At 45.5% G+C, this 23,097-nt stretch overlaps 1 protein-coding gene across 2 annotated transcripts in view; it reads right to left on the reverse strand.

Moving 5' to 3' along the window:
* Window positions 1–23,097, reverse strand: part of SLC6A11 (solute carrier family 6 member 11) — a 216,876-nt gene that overhangs the window by 17,570 nt on the left and 176,209 nt on the right. For both annotated transcript variants that reach the window (XM_075321267.1, XM_075321268.1), the window contains exons 9-10: window positions 16,298–16,422; window positions 9,295–9,407 (exon numbers count right to left, since the gene is read on the reverse strand). In XM_075321267.1, the coding sequence (XP_075177382.1) occupies window positions 9,295–9,407; window positions 16,298–16,422 (238 nt within the window). The remainder of the gene's footprint in view (window positions 1–9,294; window positions 9,408–16,297; window positions 16,423–23,097) is intronic.

Consider the following 23,097-nt stretch of genomic DNA (forward strand, 5'->3'; position numbering starts at 1 on the left):
AGGACAGAGTCAGCAAGGTCAGCAACGGCGGTGATTGTCCGGAGGGGTGACCGTTTGGAATTTCCTGGAAGGACCGCGGACGGGTAGTGGCCCGGCGGTCTGGAGCAGTGTACAAAAGACAGTCAGCACCAGGGCAGGGGCCTCTCGGACCCCGGCAAGGCTAGGAGTCGCCATAATTTGCCAAATCCGTCAGTGAAGGGGACGTCGATCCCCCAACAACCAAGTCCCGATTGAAGGCAACAGCCCAACCATTACAGTAGAGACACCGCCACCGCCAGGGCACCAGTTTCTAAGGGCCAGCGCCTGCGGGCAAAGAGTAGAGCTCCTCCGGTCCAGCTTGAAGCCGGGGAGCGGGTTACCGGTGGGAACCCATCGAGACCATCAACAACATCAGGTGCAGGAAAAGGGACATCACCGTCACCTACTGGGGAAAGCAAGTGCAGCCGTCCGTGGGAACCGTCTTTCCAGCCGTGTGTTTTACCGAGAACTGTGTCAACGTCTCAGGCTGAGTGAGTACCACAGTGCCGCAAGGCACAGCGCTGTCCCTGCGCCCACCAAGCCCTGCATCTCCCACCTCATCACTGGGCCCCGGGATCACCAACCCCTACCCACGGAGGGGCAACACAACAACTTGCTGCTTCACACCATCACTCCCGGGATCCCCACACCGAGCAGCATTGGTGCTAACAAATCACCACAACCGTGGGTGGCGTCACGGACAATAGACTTTATCCCAACACCCAATCCCCTTTCACTCACGGGCGAGGAGCGCCGCTCGAGAACCCCCGGGATCCGGCCCACCGCTCGAGCCACAACTGAGCAGCAGCAGCCGGACCCGAGCAGAGGGGTGAGCGCAGTGCTGGCACCCTCCTCCCCGCCCGCGACAATAGCAGCGCAGTATGTGAGCGAATGTCATAGACTTCGAGAAAGAGAACTATGATAAGTCATGGACTTCCATAGCCCCCAATCCCAGATGTGGCCCCCCCAATCCCCACCCTGGATATGCCCCAACCACCGTTACTACAGTCCCCACCCTGGATATGCCCCATCATAAGCCATGGACTTCCATAGCCCCCATCCTAGAAGTGCCCCCACAGTCCCCACCCTGGATGTGCCCCATCATAAGCCATGGACTTCCATAGCCCCCATCCTAGAAGTGCCCCCACAGTCCCCACCCTGGACATGCCCCATCATAAGCCATGGACTTCCATAGCCCCCATCCTAGAAGTGCCCCCACAGTCCCCACCCTGGACATGCCCCATCATAAGCCATGGACTTCCATAGCCCCCATCCTAGAAGTGCCCCCACAGTCCCCACCCTGGATGTGCCCCATCCATCCTTCCTACAGTCCCCACCCACCATCCCCACAGCCCCAGTCCCTAATGTACACTTGCTTTGGCAAAACTAATTTGTATTTGGTCCTGCCAATAAAGCTTATTCGATTTGATTTGATAGATAGAGGGATAGATAGATAGATAGATAGATAATAGATAGATAGAGGGATAGATAGAGGGATAGATAGATAGATAGATAGATAGATAGAGGGATAGATAGATAGATAGATAATAGATAGATAGATAGATAGATAGATAGAGGGATAGATAGATAGATAGAGGGATAGATAGATAGATAGATAGATAGATAGATAGATAGACAGAGGGATAGATAGATAGATAGATAGATAGATAGATAGATAGATAGATAGAGGGATAGATAGATAGATAGATAGATAGATAGATAGATAGATAGATAGATAGATAGAGGGATAGATAGATAGATAGAGGGATAGATAGATAGATAGATAGAGGGATAGATAGATAGATAGATAGAGGGATAGATAGATAATAGAGGGATAGATAGAGGGATAGATAGATAGATAGAGGGATAGATAGATAGATAGATAGACAGAGGGATAGATAGATAGATAGAGGGATAGATAGATATTAGATCTTAGGCTTCCTCTATTAGAAAAAAATAAATAGAACAGCTTGAACAGAGTGAATAGTAAGTTCAGGAGGCACAGGGAGAAGAGAAGTGGCTCATAAGTGGAGAGAATGGTATTTCTCTGATAAGGTATATTACAAAGTGTCTTATATTTGTTTGTACTTATGATTTATGCAAAGTTTTGCTGAAACGACTGACCATGTAATTACACAGGTCAGCAAGCGTAACATTGTTTGAAAATTAAACGATGATTTTTGAGTTTTATCTACATTCAATTGCTGAACCCAATAAAAATATCGAAAAAAATTCCATCACGCACAGTTTTCACACTGACTCCATAGACATAATCTGGCCTCTTTGCGTGACCTTAGGTGTAAAACTATGTGTAAGGACAAGTCGTGGCTCCACGTGTAGTGTGCGCTATTTGTAGAAGAACTACAACACGGGTCTACAGGGAAGAAAGGGATTTCATTTTGACGTTCCTATGATCTGTACTGCTACTGTACGTGCAACGTGGAGAGATTAACCCCTTCACGACCAACTGATTTTGCATTTTCCGTTTTTTTTCACCATTCTTCCTCCGAAAAAATGTAACTTTTTTTCTTTTTCAGTCAATCTGGTCATGTGAGGGCTTATTTTTTGCGGAATGAGCTGTACTTTTAAATGAAACCATGAGTTTTACCATATAGAGTAATGAAAAACGGCAAAAAAATCCAAATGCGGAAAAATTGCACAAAAAGGGCAATGGAAGGTGAAGATGATGGAGGATGATAGCAAGGTAGATGGAAGGTGAAGATGATGGGGGACGATACCAAGGTAGATGGAAGGTGAAGATGGAGGACGATACCAAGGTAGATGGAAGGTGAAGATGGAGGACGATAATGGAGGACGATACCAAGGTAGATGGAAGGTGAAGATGATGGAGGACGATACCAAGGTAGATGTAAGGTGAAGATGGAGGACGATAATGGAGGACGATACCAAGGTAGATGTAAGGTGAAGATGGAGGACGATAATGGAGGACGATACCAAGGTAGATGGAAGGTGAAGATGATGGAGGACGATAATGGAGGACGATACCAAAGTAGATGGAAGGTGAAGATGGAGGATGATAATGGAGGACGATACCAAGGTAGATGGAAGGTGAAGATGGAGGACGATAATGGAGGACGATACCAAGGTAGATGGAAGGTGAAGATGGAGGACGATAATTGGAGGACGATACCAAGGTAGATGGAAGGTGAAGATGATGGAGGACGATAATGGAGGATGATACCAAAGTAGATGGAAGGTGAAGATGGAGGATGATAATGGAGGACGATACCAAGGTTGATGGAAGGTGAAGATGATGAGGGACGATACCAAGGTAGATGGAAGGTGAAGATGGAGGACGATAATGGAGGACGATACCAAAGTAGATGGAAGGTGAAGATGGAGGACGATACCAAGGTTGATGGAAGGTGAAGATGATGGAGGACGATACCAAGGTAGATGGAAGGTGAAGATGATGAGGGACGATACCAAGGTAGATGGAAGGTGAAGATGGAGGACGATAATGGAGGACGATACCAAGGTTGATGGAAGGTGAAGATGATGGAGGACGATACCAAGGTAGATGGAAGGTGAAGATGATGAGGGACGATACCAAGGTAGATGGAAGGTGAAGATGGAGGATGATAATGGAGGACGATACCAAGGTTGATGGAAGATGGAGATGGAGGACGATAATGGAGGACGATACCAAGGTAGATGGAAGGTGAAGATGGAGGACGATAATGGAGGACAATACCAAGGTAGATGGAAGGTGAAGATGAAGGACGATAATGGAGGACGATACCAAGGTAGATGGAAGGTGAAGATGGAGGACGATAATGGAGGACGATACCAAGGTTGATGGAAGGTGAAGATGGAGGACGATAATGGAGGACGATACCAAGGTAGATGGAAGGTGAAGATGGAGGACGATAATGGAGGACGATACCAAGGTAGATGGAAGGTGAAGATGATGGAGGACGATAATGGAGGATGATACCAAAGTAGATGGAAGGTGAAGATGGAGGATGATAATGGAGGACGATACCAAGGTTGATGGAAGGTGAAGATGATGAGGGACGATACCAAGGTAGATGGAAGGTGAAGATGGAGGACGATAATGGAGGACGATACCAAAGTAGATGGAAGGTGAAGATGGAGGACGATACCAAGGTTGATGGAAGGTGAAGATGATGGAGGACGATACCAAGGTAGATGGAAGGTGAAGATGATGAGGGACGATACCAAGGTAGATGGAAGGTGAAGATGGAGGACGATAATGGAGGACGATACCAAGGTAGATGGAAGGTGAAGATGATGGAGGACGATACCAAGGTAGATGGAAGGTGAAGATGATGAGGGACGATACCAAGGTAGATGGAAGGTGAAGATGGAGGATGATAATGGAGGACGATACCAAGGTTGATGGAAGGTGGAGATGGAGGACGATAATGGAGGACGATACCAAGGTAGATGGAAGGTGAAGATGGAGGACGATAATGGAGGACAATACCAAGGTAGATGGAAGGTGAAGATGAAGGACGATAATGGAGGACGATACCAAGGTAGATGGAAGGTGAAGATGGAGGACGATAATGGAGGACGATACCAAGGTTGATGGAAGGTGAAGATGATGGAGGACGATAATTGAGGACGATACCAAGGTAGATGGAAGGTGAAGATGGAGGACGATAATGGAGGACGATACCAAGGTAGATGGAAGGTGAAGATGGAGGACGATAATGGAGGACGATACCAAGGTAGATGGAAGGTGAAGATGGAGGACGATAATGGAGGACGATACCAAGGTAGATGGAAGGTGAAGATGGAGGACGATAATGGAGGACGATACCAAGGTAGATGGAAGGTGAAGATGATGGAGGACGATAATGGAGGATGATACCAAAGTAGATGGAAGGTGAAGATGGAGGATGATAATGGAGGACGATACCAAGGTTGATGGAAGGTGAAGATGATGAGGGACGATACCAAGGTAGATGGAAGGTGAAGATGGAGGACGATAATGGAGGACGATACCAAAGTAGATGGAAGGTGAAGATGGAGGACGATACCAAGGTTGATGGAAGGTGAAGATGATGGAGGACGATACCAAGGTAGATGGAAGGTGAAGATGATGAGGGACGATACCAAGGTAGATGGAAGGTGAAGATGGAGGACGATAATGGAGGACGATACCAAGGTTGATGGAAGGTGAAGATGATGGAGGACGATACCAAGGTAGATGGAAGGTGAAGATGATGAGGGACGATACCAAGGTAGATGGAAGGTGAAGATGGAGGATGATAATGGAGGACGATACCAAGGTTGATGGAAGGTGGAGATGGAGGACGATAATGGAGGACGATACCAAGGTAGATGGAAGGTGAAGATGGAGGACGATAATGGAGGACAATACCAAGGTAGATGGAAGGTGAAGATGAAGGACGATAATGGAGGACGATACCAAGGTAGATGGAAGGTGAAGATGGAGGACGATAATGGAGGACGATACCAAGGTTGATGGAAGGTGAAGATGATGGAGGACGATAATTGAGGACGATACCAAGGTAGATGGAAGGTGAAGATGGAGGACGATAATGGAGGACGATACCAAGGTAGATGGAAGGTGAAGATGTAGGATGATAATGGAGGATGATATCAAGGTTGATGGAAGGTGAAGATGATGGAGGACGATACCAAGGTAGATGGAAGGTGAAGATGAAGGACGATAATGGAGGACGATACCAAAGTAGATGGAAGGTGAAGATGGAGGCCGATAATGGAGGATGATACCAAGGTAGATGGAAGGTGAAGATGGAGGACGATAATGGAGGACGATACCAAGGTTGATGGAAGGTGAAGATGATGGAGGACGATAATTGAGGACGATACCAAGGTAGATGGAAGGTGAAGATGATGGAGGACAATACCAAGGTAGATGGAAGGTGAAGATGATGGGGGGACGGTATCAAGGTAGATGGAAGGTGAAGATGATGGAGGACAATACCAAGGTAGATGGAAGGTGAAGATGATGGAGACGATACCAAGGTAGATGGAAGGTGAAGATGATGGGGACGATACCAAGGTAGATGGAAGGTGAAGATGATGGAGGACAATACCAAGGTAGATGGAAGGTGAAGATGATGGAGGACAATACCAAGGTAGATGGAAGGTGAAGATGATGGGGACGATACCAAGGTAGATGGAAGGTGAAGATGATGGAGGACAATACCAAGGTAGATGGAAGGTGAAGATGATGGAGGACAATACCAAGGTAGATGGAAGGTGAAGATGATGGAGGACAATACCAAGGTAGATGGAAGGTGATGATGATGGGGGACGATACCAAGGTAGATGGAAGGTGAAGATGATGGAGGACAATACCAAGGTAGATGGAAGGTGAAGATGATGGGGGATGATACCAAGGAAGATGGAAGGTGAAGATGATGGGGGACAATACCAAGGTAGATGGAAGTTGAAGATGGAGGACGATAATGGAGGACGATACCAAAGTAGATGGAAGGTGAAGATGGAGGATGATAATGGAGGACGATACCAAGGTTGATGGAAGGTGAAGATGATGGAGGACGATACCAAGGTAGATGGAAGGTGAAGATGATGAGGGACGATACCAAGGTAGATGGAAGGTGAAGATGGAGGACGATAATGGAGGACGATACCAAGGTAGATGGAAGGTGAAGATGATGAGGGACGATACCAAGGTAGATGGAAGGTGAAGATGGAGGACGATAATGGAGGACGATACCAAGGTTGATGGAAGGTGAAGATGATGGAGGACGATACCAAGGTAGATGGAAGGTGAAGATGATGAGGGACGATACCAAGGTAGATGGAAGATGAAGATGGAGGATGAAAATGGAGGACGATACCAAGGTTGATGGAAGGTGGAGATGGAGGACGATAATGGAGGACGATACCAAGGTAGATGGAAGGTGAAGATGGAGGACGATAATGGAGGACAATACCAAGGTAGATGGAAGGTGAAGATGGAGGACGATAATGGAGGACGATACCAAGGTTGATGGAAGGTGAAGATGATGGAGGACGATAATTGAGGACGATACCAAGGTAGATGGAAGGTGAAGATGGAGGACGATAATGGAGGACGATACCAAGGTAGATGGAAGGTGAAGATGTAGGATGATAATGGAGGATGATATCAAGGTTGATGGAAGGTGAAGATGAAGGACGATAATGGAGGACGATACCAAAGTAGATGGAAGGTGAAGATGGAGGACGATAATGGAGGACGATACCAAGGTTGATGGAAGGTGAAGATGATGGAGGACGATAATTGAGGACGATACCAAGGTAGATGGAAGGTGAAGATGATGGAGGACAATACCAAGGTAGATGGAAGGTGAAGATGATGGGGGGACGATATCAAGGTAGATGGAAGGTGAAGATGATGCAGGACAATACCAAGGTAGATGGAAGGTGAAGATGATGGAGACGATACCAAGGTAGATGGAAGGTGAAGATGATGGGGACGATACCAAGGTAGATGGAAGGTGAAGATGATGGGGACGATACCAAGGTAGATGGAAGGTGAAGATGATGGAGGACGATACCAAGGTAGATGGAAGGTGAAGATAATGGGGGACGATACCAAGGTAGATGGAAGGTGAAGATGATGGAGGACAATACCAAGGTAGATGGAAGGTGAAGATGATGGGGACGATACCAAGGTAGATGGAAGGTGAAGATGATGGAGGACAATACCAAGGTAGATGGAAGGTGAAGATGATGGAGGACAATACCAAGGTAGATGGAAAGTTAAGATGATGGAGGACAATACCAAGGTAGATGGAAGGTGATGATGATGGGGGACGATACCAAGGTAGATGGAAGGTGAAGATGATGGAGGACAATACCAAGGTAGATGGAAGGTGAAGATGATGCAGGACAATACCAAGGTAGATGGAAGGTGAAGATGATGGAGACGATACCAAGGTAGATGGAAGGTGAAGATGATGGGGACGATACCAAGGTAGATGGAAGGTGAAGATGATGGAGGACGATACCAAGGTAGATGGAAGGTGAAGATGATGGAGGACGATACCAAGGTAGATGGAAGGTGAAGATGATGGGGGACGATACCAAGGTAGATGGAAGGTGAAGATGATGGAGGACAATACCAAGGTAGATGGAAGGTGAAGATGATGGGGACGATACCAAGGTAGATGGAAGGTGAAGATGATGGAGGACAATACCAAGGTAGATGGAAGGTGAAGATGATGGAGGACAATACCAAGGTAGATGGAAAGTTAAGATGATGGAGGACAATACCAAGGTAGATGGAAGGTGATGATGATGGGGGACGATACCAAGGTAGATGGAAGGTGAAGATGATGGAGGACAATACCAAGGTAGATGGAAGGTGAAGATGATGGGGGATGATACCAAGGAAGATGGAAGGTGAAGATGATGGGGGACAATACCAAGGTAGATGGAAGGTGAAGATGATGGAGGACGATACCAAGGTAGATGGAAGGTGAAGATGATGGGGGACGATACCAAGGTAGATGGAAGGTGAAGATGATGGGGGACGATACCAAGGTGGATGGAAGGTGAAGATGATGGAGGACAATACCAAGGTAGATGGAAGGTGAAGATGATGGAGGACAATACCAAGGTAGATGGAAGGTGAAGATGATGGAGGACAATACCAAGGTAGATGGAAGGTGAAGATGATGGAGGACAATACCAAGGTAGATGGAAGGTGAAGATGATGGAGGACAATACCAAGGTAGATGGAAGGTGAAGATGATGGAGGACAATACCAAGGTAGATGGAAGGTGAAGATGATGGAGGACAATACCAAGGTAGATGGAAGGTGAAGATGATGGGGGATGATACCAAGGAAGATGGAAGGTGAAGATGATGGGGGACAATACCAAGGTAGATGGAAGGTGAAGATGATGGGTACTCTGCTGGAGGCTTCACATAGAAGATCCGCCACCTTCTATAAGAGAGAAGGGATCAACAGATGCTTGGAAGAGAAAAGGGAAAGGCGGGAGAATCAACTTCCAATAAAGTTGCAGAATGAATGTTCAGTAATTTATATATAATATTCTGCACATTTTTGGCTACAATAAAGATTTCTCTTGTTCGTCTCGCTTGTATGTAATTTCACGCTAATTTTGTGCAAAATCCATAAGTAATGGTTACAAATAGAAGGGTTTCTTGAAATCAGGGCAGAAGAGACATAAGGATCAGCCATTTGATTTTAAACAATTTTCATAAACCCAAAACATATATTTCAATAACATCAGTTGGAGTTTTTGATTTTTTTACCTGACTATCAAGTCCAAGGAATATAAGCATCATGAAAAACAAGGCTGCCCACAGTGGGGCCAAAGGCATCATGGTGACAGCTTTTGGGTATGCGATGAAAGCCAGACCAGGACCTGGAAAACACAACAGAGCTTGATAGTAGTAACAGTATAAATAATGCCCTAATCTCATAATTACTTATGTGGGTGGATAAACGGTGCTCTGGTTGATACTATGTGAGTCTGGGCTGAGAATAGCAAACGTTACGAGGCAAAACCGATCCATCTCAGCTTCATGGGTTCTAGATAGGGCAGAAAAAAGAGCCTGTGTGCTACCTCATACAATCCATCATATTTATACATAAGAGTTAGGGGTACTTTGCACGTTGTCATATCACAAGCTGATGCTGCGATGCCGAGCGCGATAGCACCCGCCCCCGTCGCAGCTGCGATATCTTGTGATAGCTGCTGTAGTGAACATTATCGCTATGGCAGCTTCACACGCACTCACCTGTCCTGCGACGTCGCTCTGGCCAGCAACCTGCCTTCTTCCTAAGAGGGCGTGTCGTGCGGCGCCACAGCGACATCACACGGCAGGCGGCCAATAGAAGCGGAGAGGCGGAGATGAGCAGGACGTAACCTCATACCGCCTTCCTTCCGCATTGCCGGTGGAGGCAGGTAGGAGATGTTCCTCGCTCCTGCGGCTTCATACACAGCGATGTGTGCTGCCGCAGGAACGAGGAACAACATCGTATCTCCTATTGGTGCGACATTATGAAAATGTCCGACGCTACACAGATCACCGATTTACGGCGATTTTGCGATCGTTTATCGGCGCATCTAGGCTTTTCACGTTGCGTCGTCGTTGCGTCACTTTTGATTTGACCCCGACGATATCGCAGTAGCGATGTCACAACGTGCAAAGTACCCTTAAGGCCAGCAGCCAGGATCATATTTCTTTCCAGTCCCTGCACTGATTTACCATTCACCTTTTGTGTCTCCCCTATTTCCTCATAGACTGTAGCTTGTGAGCCGGACCCTCACTTCTCTTGGTGTTGAATTATGCGGTACTCTATAATGTGATATTATCTTTGCAACCTTCTTGTCTGGGGACCTTGCACTTGTGATTGATAATTTGGACCAGCGTCACTGTCTTAAATTGTGCTCTCCTCAATTTTCACACTTTTGTCTCTGCATCATTGGAGAAAGGCAGCACTGAAGAACTAAAGTTGGACAAAACTAATGATCTATCAAGCTTCAGAGCAGCGCTTACAAGCTATTAGTTATTATAAAAAGCTTGTAAGCAAAGCAATCTTTGTCTAGAAGAATGTCCACTGCAGATTGACTGCAGACATGGCCTGTAATTAGCAGACAATGAGCAGTAGAACTCGTACCCTTCTGAATGAATAGAAAGAATTTTTAATAACAAGCATATTGCAATTGTAATTTTACCTACTAAAGAACTTAGTAATTTAAGTTAGTATACCTGCCTCATTGGGGTCTAAATGGTCTATTTTCTATCACACTCAGTTTGTATTGTTAAATCTGGTGATAGATTTTTTTTAAAGGTCTGGATGCTTACAGCAAACAATAGCATCCCTACTTGTTTGCCTGGAGTGCTGGAAGCCGCACCATGCTAATCAGCTCATCACCATAACAGCTCCTATCTGCAGAGGGTTAACTCCAAAAAGGTTGTACTCATCCCAATAATTAAATTAATTATACTGGGTCTATACTATCCCTGTGTCCCTGTGATGCTCGACACTATGTGGTGTAGTTGGATGCTAGTCACTAGGTGGCGCTAGATACTACATGCATGCAGTGTGAACGGAGAGGTAGTCAAACAAGCTGGGATCAGGAACCAGGAGGACATGACAGGATACAGGGACCAGGCAGGGACGAGATCAAGATGCAGGCTGAGGGTCAAGATACCAAGAGCGTATGTATAGGATATAGGGAGCAGGAGTAGACATGATCAGGAGAATGTCCAAGGTCTGAAGCCAGGAGGTAACAACAAAGTCAGGGGGACGGGCAAAGCAGAGTCAACTACAGCTCAGGGTCGAGAAGCCAATATCAGATAACTGGTCACAAATGGGAGCCAAAAGCACTTACTGCGGAGCAAGGAAATACGACTGGTGACGTTCCAGGTGAGCATGCTCCCTAAAGAAGTAGAGTAATCATCCGGAACGAGGAGCATCTGAGAAAACCCCTCCCAGCACCAGCGCAGGACCCAGTGCTGAGAAACAACCGTCCACAGGAGCTCAAGACAAAGAGCAGAGCATCTAAACCTGCAAAACGCTCTGCACGATGGAGCAAGCAAGTACCTCCTCTGCAGGAGAGAATGGCAGAAAATAACAGAGCACAAGATGCTCCGAACATCGGAACCGTGACAGCCCCTATTCTTCTCTACAGTTGGACATTATTTGGATTTTGTCCCTTTGCACTTCCAGAATTCTCTATGTAAGAGATGGCAGATATTATTTAGGCGTTTACACAGCCACCTCAGCCACAGTTACAAGAAAACACTTTTAGATACAGCCATAACTTTTTTAAACTGCTTTGAAATAAATATCTCGATTTTTGCCCAAGGCCAAGACAAGATGTTGCTATAATAATTCCACACGGAATGTTCTAAATAAAGATCTGAGAGTTTTAGGTCAACAAATTTGTTACATTTTTAACTGGGACAAAGTGAGTAATTGCAGGAGGATCGGGCAGGAGGATCGGGCAGGAGGATCGGGCAGGAGGGTCGGGCAGGAGGGTCGGGCAGGAGGATCGGGCAGGAGGGTCGAGCAGGAGGATCGGGCAGGAGGATCGGGCAGGAGGATCGGGCAGGAGGATCGGGCAGGAGGGTCGGGCAGGAGGGTCGGACAGGAGGATCGGGCAGGAGGGTCGGGCAGGAGGATCGGGCAGGAGCGTCGGGCAGGAGGGTCGGGCAGGAGGATCGGGCAGGAGGGTCGGGCAGGAGGGTCGGGCAGGAGGATCGGGCAGGAGGATCGGGCAGGAGGATCGGGCAGGAGGGTCCGGCAGGAGGATCGGGCAGGAGGATCGGGCAGGAGGGTCGGGCAGGAGGATCGGGCAGGAGCGTCGGGCAGGAGGGTCGGGCAGGAGGATCGGGCAGGAGGGTCGGGCAGGAGGGTCGGGCAGGAGGATCGGGCAGGAGGGTCGGGCAGGAGGATCGGGCAGGAGGGTCGGGCAGGAGGATCGGGCAGGAGGCTCGGCACTACTTGTTGATAAATTAAGTCAACTTCTTTGTGGGTCAAAGAAAACTACTGCTAACCTCGAAAACAAGCGACGGGCAGACTGTGATCAGCTTTTTCTCTTTTCCTCTTTTTCACACCATACCAAAATGTCAGGATACAATGTTTCGTGATATTTCCTTTACATTAGGGCTCCAAAAAAGTACAAATAAAATTCTACCAGCATCTACCAATGAGAGATGGGTTCAAGACAAGTACAAAAGTTTAATCTGACTCTGGATGTTATAGGTGGGTGTACTTGTCAATCAGAGCTGCCCTAAAGGGGGCTTAACATGCAACGACAGCGCTAACGAGATGTCGTTGGGGTCACGGAATTCGTGACGCACATCTGGCCTTGTTAGTGACGTTGTTGCGTGTGAAACGCATGAACGACCGCTAACGATCAAAATTACTCACCATATCATTGATCATTGACACGTCGTTCTAATCTCAAATATCGTTGCTGTTGCAGGACGCAGGTTGTTCGTCGTTCCTTAGGCAGCACACATCGCTGCGTGTGACACCGCAGGAACGAGGAACAACATCATACCTGCGGCTCCCGGCAATGAGGAAGGAAGGAGGTGGGTGGGATGTTCCGGTCGCTCATCTCCGCCCCTCCGCTTCTATTGGGCCGCCGCTTAGTGATGCCGCTGTGACGCCACACGAACCTCCCCCTTAGAAAGGAGGCGGTTCACCGGCCACAGCGACGTCGCTAGGCAGGTAAGTATGTGTGACGGGGACTAACGATGTCGTGCGCCATGGGCAGCAATTTGCCCGTGACGCACAACCGATGGGGGCAGGTGCGATCGACAGCGACATCGCTAGTGATGTCGCTGCGTGTAAAGTGCCCTTTAGATTGCTAAAAGCATTTCTCATCTCAGATCCATGTCAAATGCCATAATTGTCAAATAAATCAAATCACCATCTTGAGAATGGGGTCCCATCTTGCAGGCACTGTAAATTAAGAAGTGTCACATACAGGCAAGGGAACGCACGGTGCCTGGTGTAACACAGGGATTACAATGGGGATAGAAAGTTTAGGATGGTCCTAATTGTAGGGAAAGAGGAGACGGTCACCTCCTACAACTAACAGGCCCCTAAGTATAATGGGTCTATATTAGTGTTGGTTTTGTCACATTGGCTAAAGCAACCAGTTGGACGCCGTAGGGCCCAGGGCCCGGGTACGACTGAAACCCTTGCACCTACAGTTGTCTGTGAGGTGGAACTTGGAAGTATCATAAATTTATGACTTACCCCGTGGATATGCAAAAATGAAAATATCCCTGAAATTGCATGGCCACAACCGCGATTTATGAGTGGTCATCAAGACATATGTGTACAAGTTTTAGGCAGTTATATTGGATTATGTCAATGGGTTAGCCAGATAAAGACCAAGCGCTGTAACTTTACGGCACTTGGTCCTGGACTTTATCTCTACTCCATTGTAAATTTACCGTAGGGGATAATGCTCCTGGGGAAAAATTATGTAAAAATCCAAATATGATAAAAAAAATCCCCATGATAAAAATAACAACAAGATCCAATTTTGTATATTAAATATATTTTGTTACATACATATTACAAAAAAAAACAAAAAAACCTACACTTACTAGGTATTCACAACTTCATAATAACCTGGAGAATTATTAATTCCACAGATTATTCTCTGAGATCCATGAGTAGTAAAGAAAGAAAAAGTAATCCAAAAATTATTTTATTATTGGGACAAATAAAAAAAAATATAGAAACTACACATTTAATGTACTGGAACGCAGCGTGTGAAAAATCATTAAAGGTCCCCTAATGAAAAATTGATCATAAACTACATTAAGGGTAAGTTCACACTTCCGTTGTTTTGCATCAGTCACAATCCGTCGCCTTGAGGAATTACGGTATCCTGCAAAATATTTTGCAGGAATCTGTTTTTTCCCCATAGGTTTCTATTAGTGATGGATTGCGACTGATGGCCTTGCGTTGCATCCTCCACCTGACGGATGAGTCGTTTACTGACTGACCGTCAGGCGGGAGCAACACTGAATGTAACTTTTTTTTGGAGCAGCAAAAAAACCGTACTCCGCAGGTGTCCGTCGCTGTCCGTCACAAGCTATAATGGATGTCTATGGAGCTAGATTCCGCCGTAATCTGTCACATGACAGAATCCAGTGCTGGCTTCCGTCATGCTCTACTGAGCATGCCCAGCACCTTTGGCACACCTATTGGGTGTGCGTCAAAAAAACGGACGCACAAGGATGTAACGGACGCGACGGATCAGTTTTTTCACAAGATTCCTGTGAACAGAATCCTGTGAAATAACACATCCGTTGCGTCAGTTGGCATCTAACAAACGACGGATTCGTCGTTGCGTCGGACCTGAGGGAAGCAAAACAACGGAAGTGTGAAATTAGCCTAATACTATAAGCCCCAATGTTCTGTGGAGGAAACTGGCAGGAAGTGCATGTTTTCCCTGCAGCGCCTCCACAGGTGAAAGGAGGCATTACACGGTGCGCATTGATATCAGTGTAAGTCATAGTTTTGCACTCAATAAAGCGCTTTGCAACATAATTAGGACCTGATTCATCATTTACAGGGTTTTATGTCACTTTTCTTATTTGGCTTCTTTTACTGATATTTTTCACGCCAAATTCATCAATATGGTGCATATGATTCATGAATTTTGCGCAAAATCCCAAGTGGTCTTTTTTAACTGTTTTTGTCACTTTTTAGTGCAAACGGTCTTAAGTTTTGAGAATTTTGTCTTTTGCTGTTACTTTTTTGACCTGGCATACATAAGATCACTCCAGGGAGGGCGGGACTTTTTAACAAAGTCACATTTCATGGATCTGTCTACTTGTGCAACTGAGGATAGAAAGCGCAGATAGGATCTTACCAGATATAAATCAGAGAGGATCATAAATGGACACTCACCTTGTGATGTTGTGACAGTCACAACCCCTGTGTAAGCCTCAGAAATAGCGGCTGCTGCAGCCCCACGTGGGTTAAAATTCAATGCTGGAGAGGAGAATGGGGTTTATGAATCTCCTTCATCAGGACAGAGAAAATCAGCCGTATAAATAGTTATATATTGTTGATTTTATCTTGTCCTGATGAAGGAGACTTTTGTTCTCTGAAACAAGTAGATCTACATAAAAAAAATATAGACAATTGACAGTTTGTTCATCCGGCGACAGTGCGTCATAAACCCCGTTCTCCTCTCCAGCAATGGATCTGTCTAAAACGTCTGGAAAAGCCACATTGATGTGAAAAATCAGAAAACTAACTAAATGACAAAAGAGAACTTGGAAAAGGCGCAAATTGACCAAAATTGGCGCAAGTCACATTCACTAATTATGAAGTATTCACAGCAAAAAACTGGAGGAAATTCCCGCCGGTCATAATGTGGGGGTTGTGCTGGAGTCGCTCCTGATTCAGGGGAGGTGGACGCATCTTCATGGATCTGGGGCATGTGACGAGCGGCGTATCTGGCTGCAGTGAACGCCGCAGCTTGTTATTAGACCGGCTGTGGCATGATAGACTGGAGAGAAATGGTCTTTAAAATGCCAAAAGTCACACATTTCAGCACAATAAAATGTTATGCCAGAATTCACGCATGACTCTGGCTGCAAGAATTGTCTAAATTGTTAAATGTTTTCTTTTTAATCAAACCATCCCCTGTAGTAGTCTAATAATCTTATTTATTTTGTGTTTGCTGGGTCAAGTTTTACCTCCAAATACAATATAATTTACTAAATGTGCAAAAGTTACACTTGAGAAGTCGGCCGTACGTACCTGACTCTGCCACCTCTGCAATGGGAACCCCCTGTTCATAAGCCATAAACCCAAGGACCGAAAATATAGCAAAACCGGCCACAAAGCTGGTGCCGCTGTTCAAGCAGCAAAGCATGATACAGTCCCTGGAATGAGAGCACAGATTATGCAGTTTATGTGCGGCAACATTTCTCCAGATTTAATTACGCGTCTAACATTTATCTAATGACTTTTCATCACTGCAGACAATTGACCATGAAAGTGAACAGCTGTGACCAACCACGGAACATATTGCTGAGCGCTTCACTCAACTCTCACGTTTTAGGAACAAATATCATCGTTTTTTTTAGTATTTGTGCAATATAGAAATCCTCTAACACGACCCAGTGAGGGTGGGATTCCAAGCAGCAGTGGATGTGCGGCCAACGCAGCCTCACCGTGCACTCATCATTGCATATCTCAGGGATTTTCAAATGGACTTCATTTTTGATTGATGATTTCCGTGTGATTTTCCAGGAATTGTGCGGCCATTGTTTTTCAACACTCAATTAACAATTCATTTTTTAACATCCCAATTATAAACCACATAAACAAGCGCACCTACATTGTGTTCTGCCAGATCGCAGCCATGTCCCTACCATAGGAGTTTGGACAGGGGTCTCAGATGCCTGTGTGGAGAGCCCTGTACAAGACACAGTAGCGACTTTTTGAAATTAGAAATAGCTAACTTAACACTTGACAAATACTCAAAGACTTCCTTTACAGGATTATTCTGAATTTGTCTCTTGAGCAGCTCAGAGCCGTCTCCTCACTTCTGGTCTCTGGGGGGCGGGCTCTCCTACTTGAGTGACAGCTCTGGTGAGTATCACACCTGTATTATTATAAGAACTATAAAGCTCAGCACAAGTTCTGCTGTCAGTGGTTTATTATGCGTTTACACTGTTATCATTACACTTAGAGATAATAGGGCATCTGAACAAGGACACAGCTCTGAAGAGAGAAGATGCTAGATTCGCAGACCTGCTACTGTATGAAGCTGATCGATGATGATCTGAGAGGGAGGTGAACAACTAACTGATGAATAGAAACCATTGGGCTTCAGAAAAGTGACAGCTGTTTAGAGTTAACTTCTCTCCTTGGCCAGGGTCTCAAGGCCAAGCTCAATTGAAACCAGCTGTACACCATAGAAGATAAAAGTGGTTATTGCAGGAGAATAACAACAGATAGAAAAAGCAAAGTCAATTGCAAAGTTGCTTATTGTCTAAACTTAAAGCAATTTAACAATGTAAAAACACCTCTTTAAGGTGAATATGACTTTTAAAGGGGTTATCCAGCTCTATCTGATGACGTTACAACCCCACACACCTGCTGACATGTGTGCATCATCAGATATTGTGCACAAGTTCTGCCATAAGAATAGGACACACACACACGATACCTCTCATCATGTGTTTGGAGTTGTAATGTCGGCAGCACCAATCACTTCTGATGCTGACATGATATGACAGCTATAGATGACGTTGGCTATCCCCTTGAATAGTAATGTTTGCCCTTGTATGCACTAAATCTCAGGAACAGACACATCAACATGGAAGAAGCATATACGTATCTGTCCTGTTCTCACTACTTGATGGGTTCATTGGTTGGAACATTGTAATTGAATGAATCAATTCGGCCCTTTGTGTATCAGACTGTGCGCACACTTTGCTATTTTAACGCGGAAACGCTGCGTTTAGAACCGCAGCGTTTCAGTGGCAACTTGCATGCGTTCAGCTTTCCCAGCAAAGTGTATGAGAAAGCCGAAAAATCTGTGCACACGCTGCGTTTCTAAACGCAGCGTTTTGGATGCTAAAAATCGGTGCGGAAAGAAAAGCAGCATGTCACTTCTTTTGTGCGTTGTGGCTGCGTTCTCTCCCCCATTGAAATCAATGATGCGGGTCAGAACGCAGCTACATCGCAGTTCGCTGCTTTTTTGTTGCGGTCCGCGGGCTTTGTCGGCATACAGAACGCAGGCATTTACCTGGAAGTGAGGTCAAGAGGTTTCCTGTTGACCTCACTTACTGGCAAAGTTCAGGAAAGCCCCCGGTGTCGCCAAAGTGCCCGCCCCGACCCCCGACCCCCCTCCCGAAAATCCAGCATGGCCGCGCGCACAGCAGCGCACCGGCCGCCCTACTCCTCTGTTTCTGTTGCATGTGCAATAACACATGCAACAGAAAACTGCTCCCCAGGCCCTGCCAGGTCACCCCCTATTCCCCCCGGTGTCCTCCGGTGTCCCCCGGTAACCCCCGTACCTGTCACAGCGCTGACCCCCCGCGGCCCCCTCCACAGTGCGCGCCGGTCACATGTGCCGAGCAGCTGACGGCTTCCTGTGTACAGTATGAGCTGCGCTGGCTGCTGCTGCTCGGCACACTACAGCTGTGACCCGGGGAGAGTGGGTGCAGATTCTTTGCACCCACTCTCCTCAAATGGAGGGTCTGCACTACTAGAAAATGGGGGACATGTTCCCTGAGTGTGCCCCTCATATTCTAGAAGGTCCAGAGGCGACGTGGGACGTCAAAAATGGATACTGCGGACCCAATTTTTTTTCTTTTCAATAAATTGGTGAAAGAGGATATGTTTTTGGGGAGTGTTTTTTCAAATAATTTTTTTTTTGGTTGTCAATTTTTTTTGCTATTACTGTCAATCAGTTATGTCTGGTATCAAATAGACGCCGTGACATCACTAATTGCTGGGCTTGATGCCAGGTGACATTACACATCTGGTATCAACCCCATTTATTACCCCGTTTGGCCCCGCACCAGGGCACAGGATGAGTTGGGGCGAAGCGCCAGGATTGGCGCATCTAATGGATGCGCCACTTCTGGGGCGGCTGCGGCCTGCTATTTTTAGGCTGGGAAGAGTCCAATAACCATAGCTCTTCCCATCCTGAGAATACCAGACCCCAGCTGTCAGCTTCACCGTGGCTGGTGATCTAATTTGGGAAGGACCCCACGTTTTTTTTTTGGTTTTTTTTCTTAATTATTTATAAATAAAAAAAAACAAACAAACAGCTTGGGGAGCCCTCCAAATTGATCACCAGACAAGATGAAGCTGTCAGCTGTGGTTTGCAGGCTACAGCTGTCTGCTTTACCCTGACTGGCTATCAAAAATAGGGGGGACCCCACGTCATTTATTTTAATTTTTTTTTTTTGGGCTAAATACAAGGCTAGGCACCCTTTAGTGCCACATGAAAGGCACTAAAGGGCGCCAGCTTAGAATATACAGGCGGGGGTGGGACGTTATATATATGTTTGATATCCATTGACACATTTTAGGCTGTGTGCCCACAATCAGGGTTTGCAGCGTTATGGGCGCTGAGTGTTTTCACTGCGTCCATAACGCTGCGTTGTGCAGTAGAAGCACAGTGGAAGGAATTTTAGAAATCCCGTGCCCACTGTGCTTCTCTTCTCCGCAGCATAAACCGACCTGTGGTGCAGCTTCCCAAGCCTCAGCATGTCAATTTATGCTGCGGAGACAAGAGTGTTCTCTGCAGGTAGCATAGAGCTCCACAGCAGCCTGAACCCAAATTGTGGGCATGGGCAGCTGCGTTCTCCCGTGGACAACACTCACATCTCTGCAGGAAGGCTGGCACTGTGTACTGGATGTACTGTGGCACTGTCACTGGATCATGTGGTCAAAAACGCACCTGAAGAAAACGCATGGAAAATGCACGGAAAACGCACGAAAAATGCATGCGTTTTTGATGCGTTTTTCCCAAAACGCATTGTTTACAATTCTCCCCTCTGCCAGAGAGTGCGTTTTTTTCTGCACTGAAAAAAACGCAACGTTTGCACATAGCCTTATGCTGCTGGGTTGGGACAGACCTCAGAGGATAATTCATGACTTTTCGGGGCATTTACAAATGAAAACGAGTTTCTGGAAATTGTTTTGACACAACGGATATAATGGTGAATAAATCTCCAATGATCTATAGTAGTTGAAGTTTTTCATTATCTTTATTTATGTTTAAGGGGTACAGGGGCACTTTTTTTTTTTTTTTAAAAGGTAACAAAGAGGAGTCATCCTTATAAAAGAGAAAAATAATCCACAGCACCGGACTCTACCCCCCACGTCCACGGACCGGCCACTAGTCTGCTGACCTGAACTTCACAGCCCCATATATTCCTATGAGTAGAGATGAGCGGACCCTAACAGTAGTTTGGTGCTCGTACAGAACACGGACTTTACAGAGAAATCAGTGTTCAGGTTCAGAGTTCAGGTGCTTTACACATATGCTGACCACTGGAGTATCACTGTGCTCGGTTACTCTTGATGCTCGGTTACTCTTGATGCTCGAATACGCTCGGTGCTCTGGTACTCTTGGTGCTTGGATACGCTCGGTGCCCGGGTACACTCGGTGCTCAACCCAGTGTGAGCTGCTTGCAGTGTTTGATCGTCTCTTACTGGGGTAACAACAGCTGGATCGGATGTAGTGAGCACCCAAAAAAATTATAAAACCCCACTCTACCTTCCCCGGAAGTGATTTGTTTATGGCAGGCTGCATGTGGGCGGACACCACAACTTCCCAATCAGTGACTTCAAATTAGGTTCAAGTCAAGTCCAGGTCCAGACCAAACTTTATCTGAAATCCATCTGAACCTGCAAAACCAAACTTCAACGCTCATCTCTACCTATGAGGCCTTCATATTCAGGTCAGAAGCTCCGCGTCCAGTCCGTGCTTCATGGTTCGCCCACATTAATTTCGGAGATATGCACTTACATAATTGGAGCTTACTAGTATGAACATTAGACCCTGCTCGGCAGCATAAAATCCTGTGTTTAGTTCATTAGTTTCTGTGTAAATCCACGTAAGGAAAAATTGAGTGATCTGATTGACTTATAAGGAGACATGGAGCCAGAGCAGCCGACATTGTTGGGTTTTCACATGCAACGGTGTTAAGAGTATACAGAAAAGGCTGAAATTGAGGAAAAACATCCAGCAAAAGGGAATCCTGTGGATGCAAACAACACTCGGGCAAAAAGGATGAAGGGATTAGAGGGAAATATCAAGAATTGCTCTGAGGAGCAGCTAGTGCAAAGTCAGTACAATGGTGGCACTCCAACTAATGTGTCCACGTCCACAGCTCAGTGTAAAGGAAACAAAAACACCAGACACCAAAGGTGAGGCAATCACTTGGAGGGGAATCAAATGTGCCTTCAATCACGTCACAAAACGTTTGGAATTTCCAGAGTCCAATTTTTCTTGTAAGTGGATTTTCACAAATCCAGCAAAATGGCCACTGGCTGCTACATTGCTGGTTTCAAAAGGTCTGGTAAAACAACAATAGTACTACCTTGGCCCTTACCTGTCCTGCCATCAAGCCCCGCTCTGGTCATCTTCTACGGGCTGGGCACCAGTGTGGTCTCACCTGGGTCACTTCGGTGTCTTCCAGCTCCCAGCTTCCATGGAGTCTCCTGCATCGACTAGACCAAGACATAACGATGTCTTCCAGTGCATGCCATGAGACAAAATTACAAAGTGTTTTTTCAACAAACCATTATTAAATCAAACAATGGGAACAAGAGATTCATGCGAAAAATATTTTTAATAAGATTTTAATGATACAAAGTAAACAAACATCACAAACAGAAACACTTCCTTGAGGAACTGAATGCATGCCAGACAATATTTTCAATATAGTTTTTATATAGCTGCAAGGTATCAATCGGTATTACCTAATCATACACACCTCTGACAATTATATTTAAATATATATACCATAAAGTGGGGAAAAAAAAAAAAACACCCTCAAAAATATCCGGGATCCACCATGGCATGCCTCCTGGAAGGAGCCCAGAGGTGAAACGGCTGTCGAGGTGGAGGGATGTGTATGCTGCCAGCGTTCTTTTGAATGATCACGTCAGCTGCTTCAGGTATTAGCGGTTAAACTGGTTTATTATAAACCGATTTATTATGAACTCCTTAGACTTAGACTATTTCTGCAGCTTACTATTTGTTTATAAGTGGTGTTCCTAATGCATGGCCAGTGTTAAACGCACAGGACTTTGACTTTGTATTGCTTTTTGCAACATATCACAATTGGGTCAATATTTGCTGGCCCCATATATTTATGCCTTTATGTGCGCTTTCTACCTAGGACCATTTGCATTAATGGAACATTGTGATATTTAATTCAATATAATGCATTTGTTGAAAAAAGAGAAAAAAAATGTGTTTGACGTGGTACCGGTCACATTAAAGAAGAAAGGAAGAAGAAAAAAGGAAAAGGGAAAAAAAAGGAAAAAAAAGAAAGAAAAAAAAACCCCGCCTGTGCTAAGCTGCAGTAAATAATTTTTGAATAAATTGTGATCCTATTTTCAGTATTTATTATACCAAGGCTCCCATATTCAACATTGTCCAAGATCATGCAGATCCCGGATATTTTTGAGGGTGTGTTTTTTTGGTTTTTTTTTCCCCACTGTATGATATATATATTTAAATATAATTGTCAGGGGTGTGTATGATTAGGTAATACCGATTGATACCTTGCAGCTATATAAAAACTATATTGAAAATATTGTCTGGCATGCATTTCAGTTCCTCAAGGAAGTGTTTCTGTTTGTGATGTTTGTTTACTTTGTATCATTAAAATCTTATTAAAAATATTTTTCGCATGAATCTCTTGTTCCCATTGTTTGATTTAATAATGGTTTGTTGAAAAAATTCTATGATGAAGTGTCATGCATGTAAGCTATTTTGGACTTATGTAATATTAAAATTACAAAGTGGCCTATAAAGCACCGGGGACTCCAAAGATGCCAAGTAGTAACACACCGAAGAA

The sequence above is a fragment of the Anomaloglossus baeobatrachus genome, chromosome 8 (assembly GCF_048569485.1).
Source record: "Anomaloglossus baeobatrachus isolate aAnoBae1 chromosome 8, aAnoBae1.hap1, whole genome shotgun sequence".
In the NCBI taxonomy this organism is placed as follows: Eukaryota; Metazoa; Chordata; class Amphibia; order Anura; family Aromobatidae; genus Anomaloglossus; species Anomaloglossus baeobatrachus.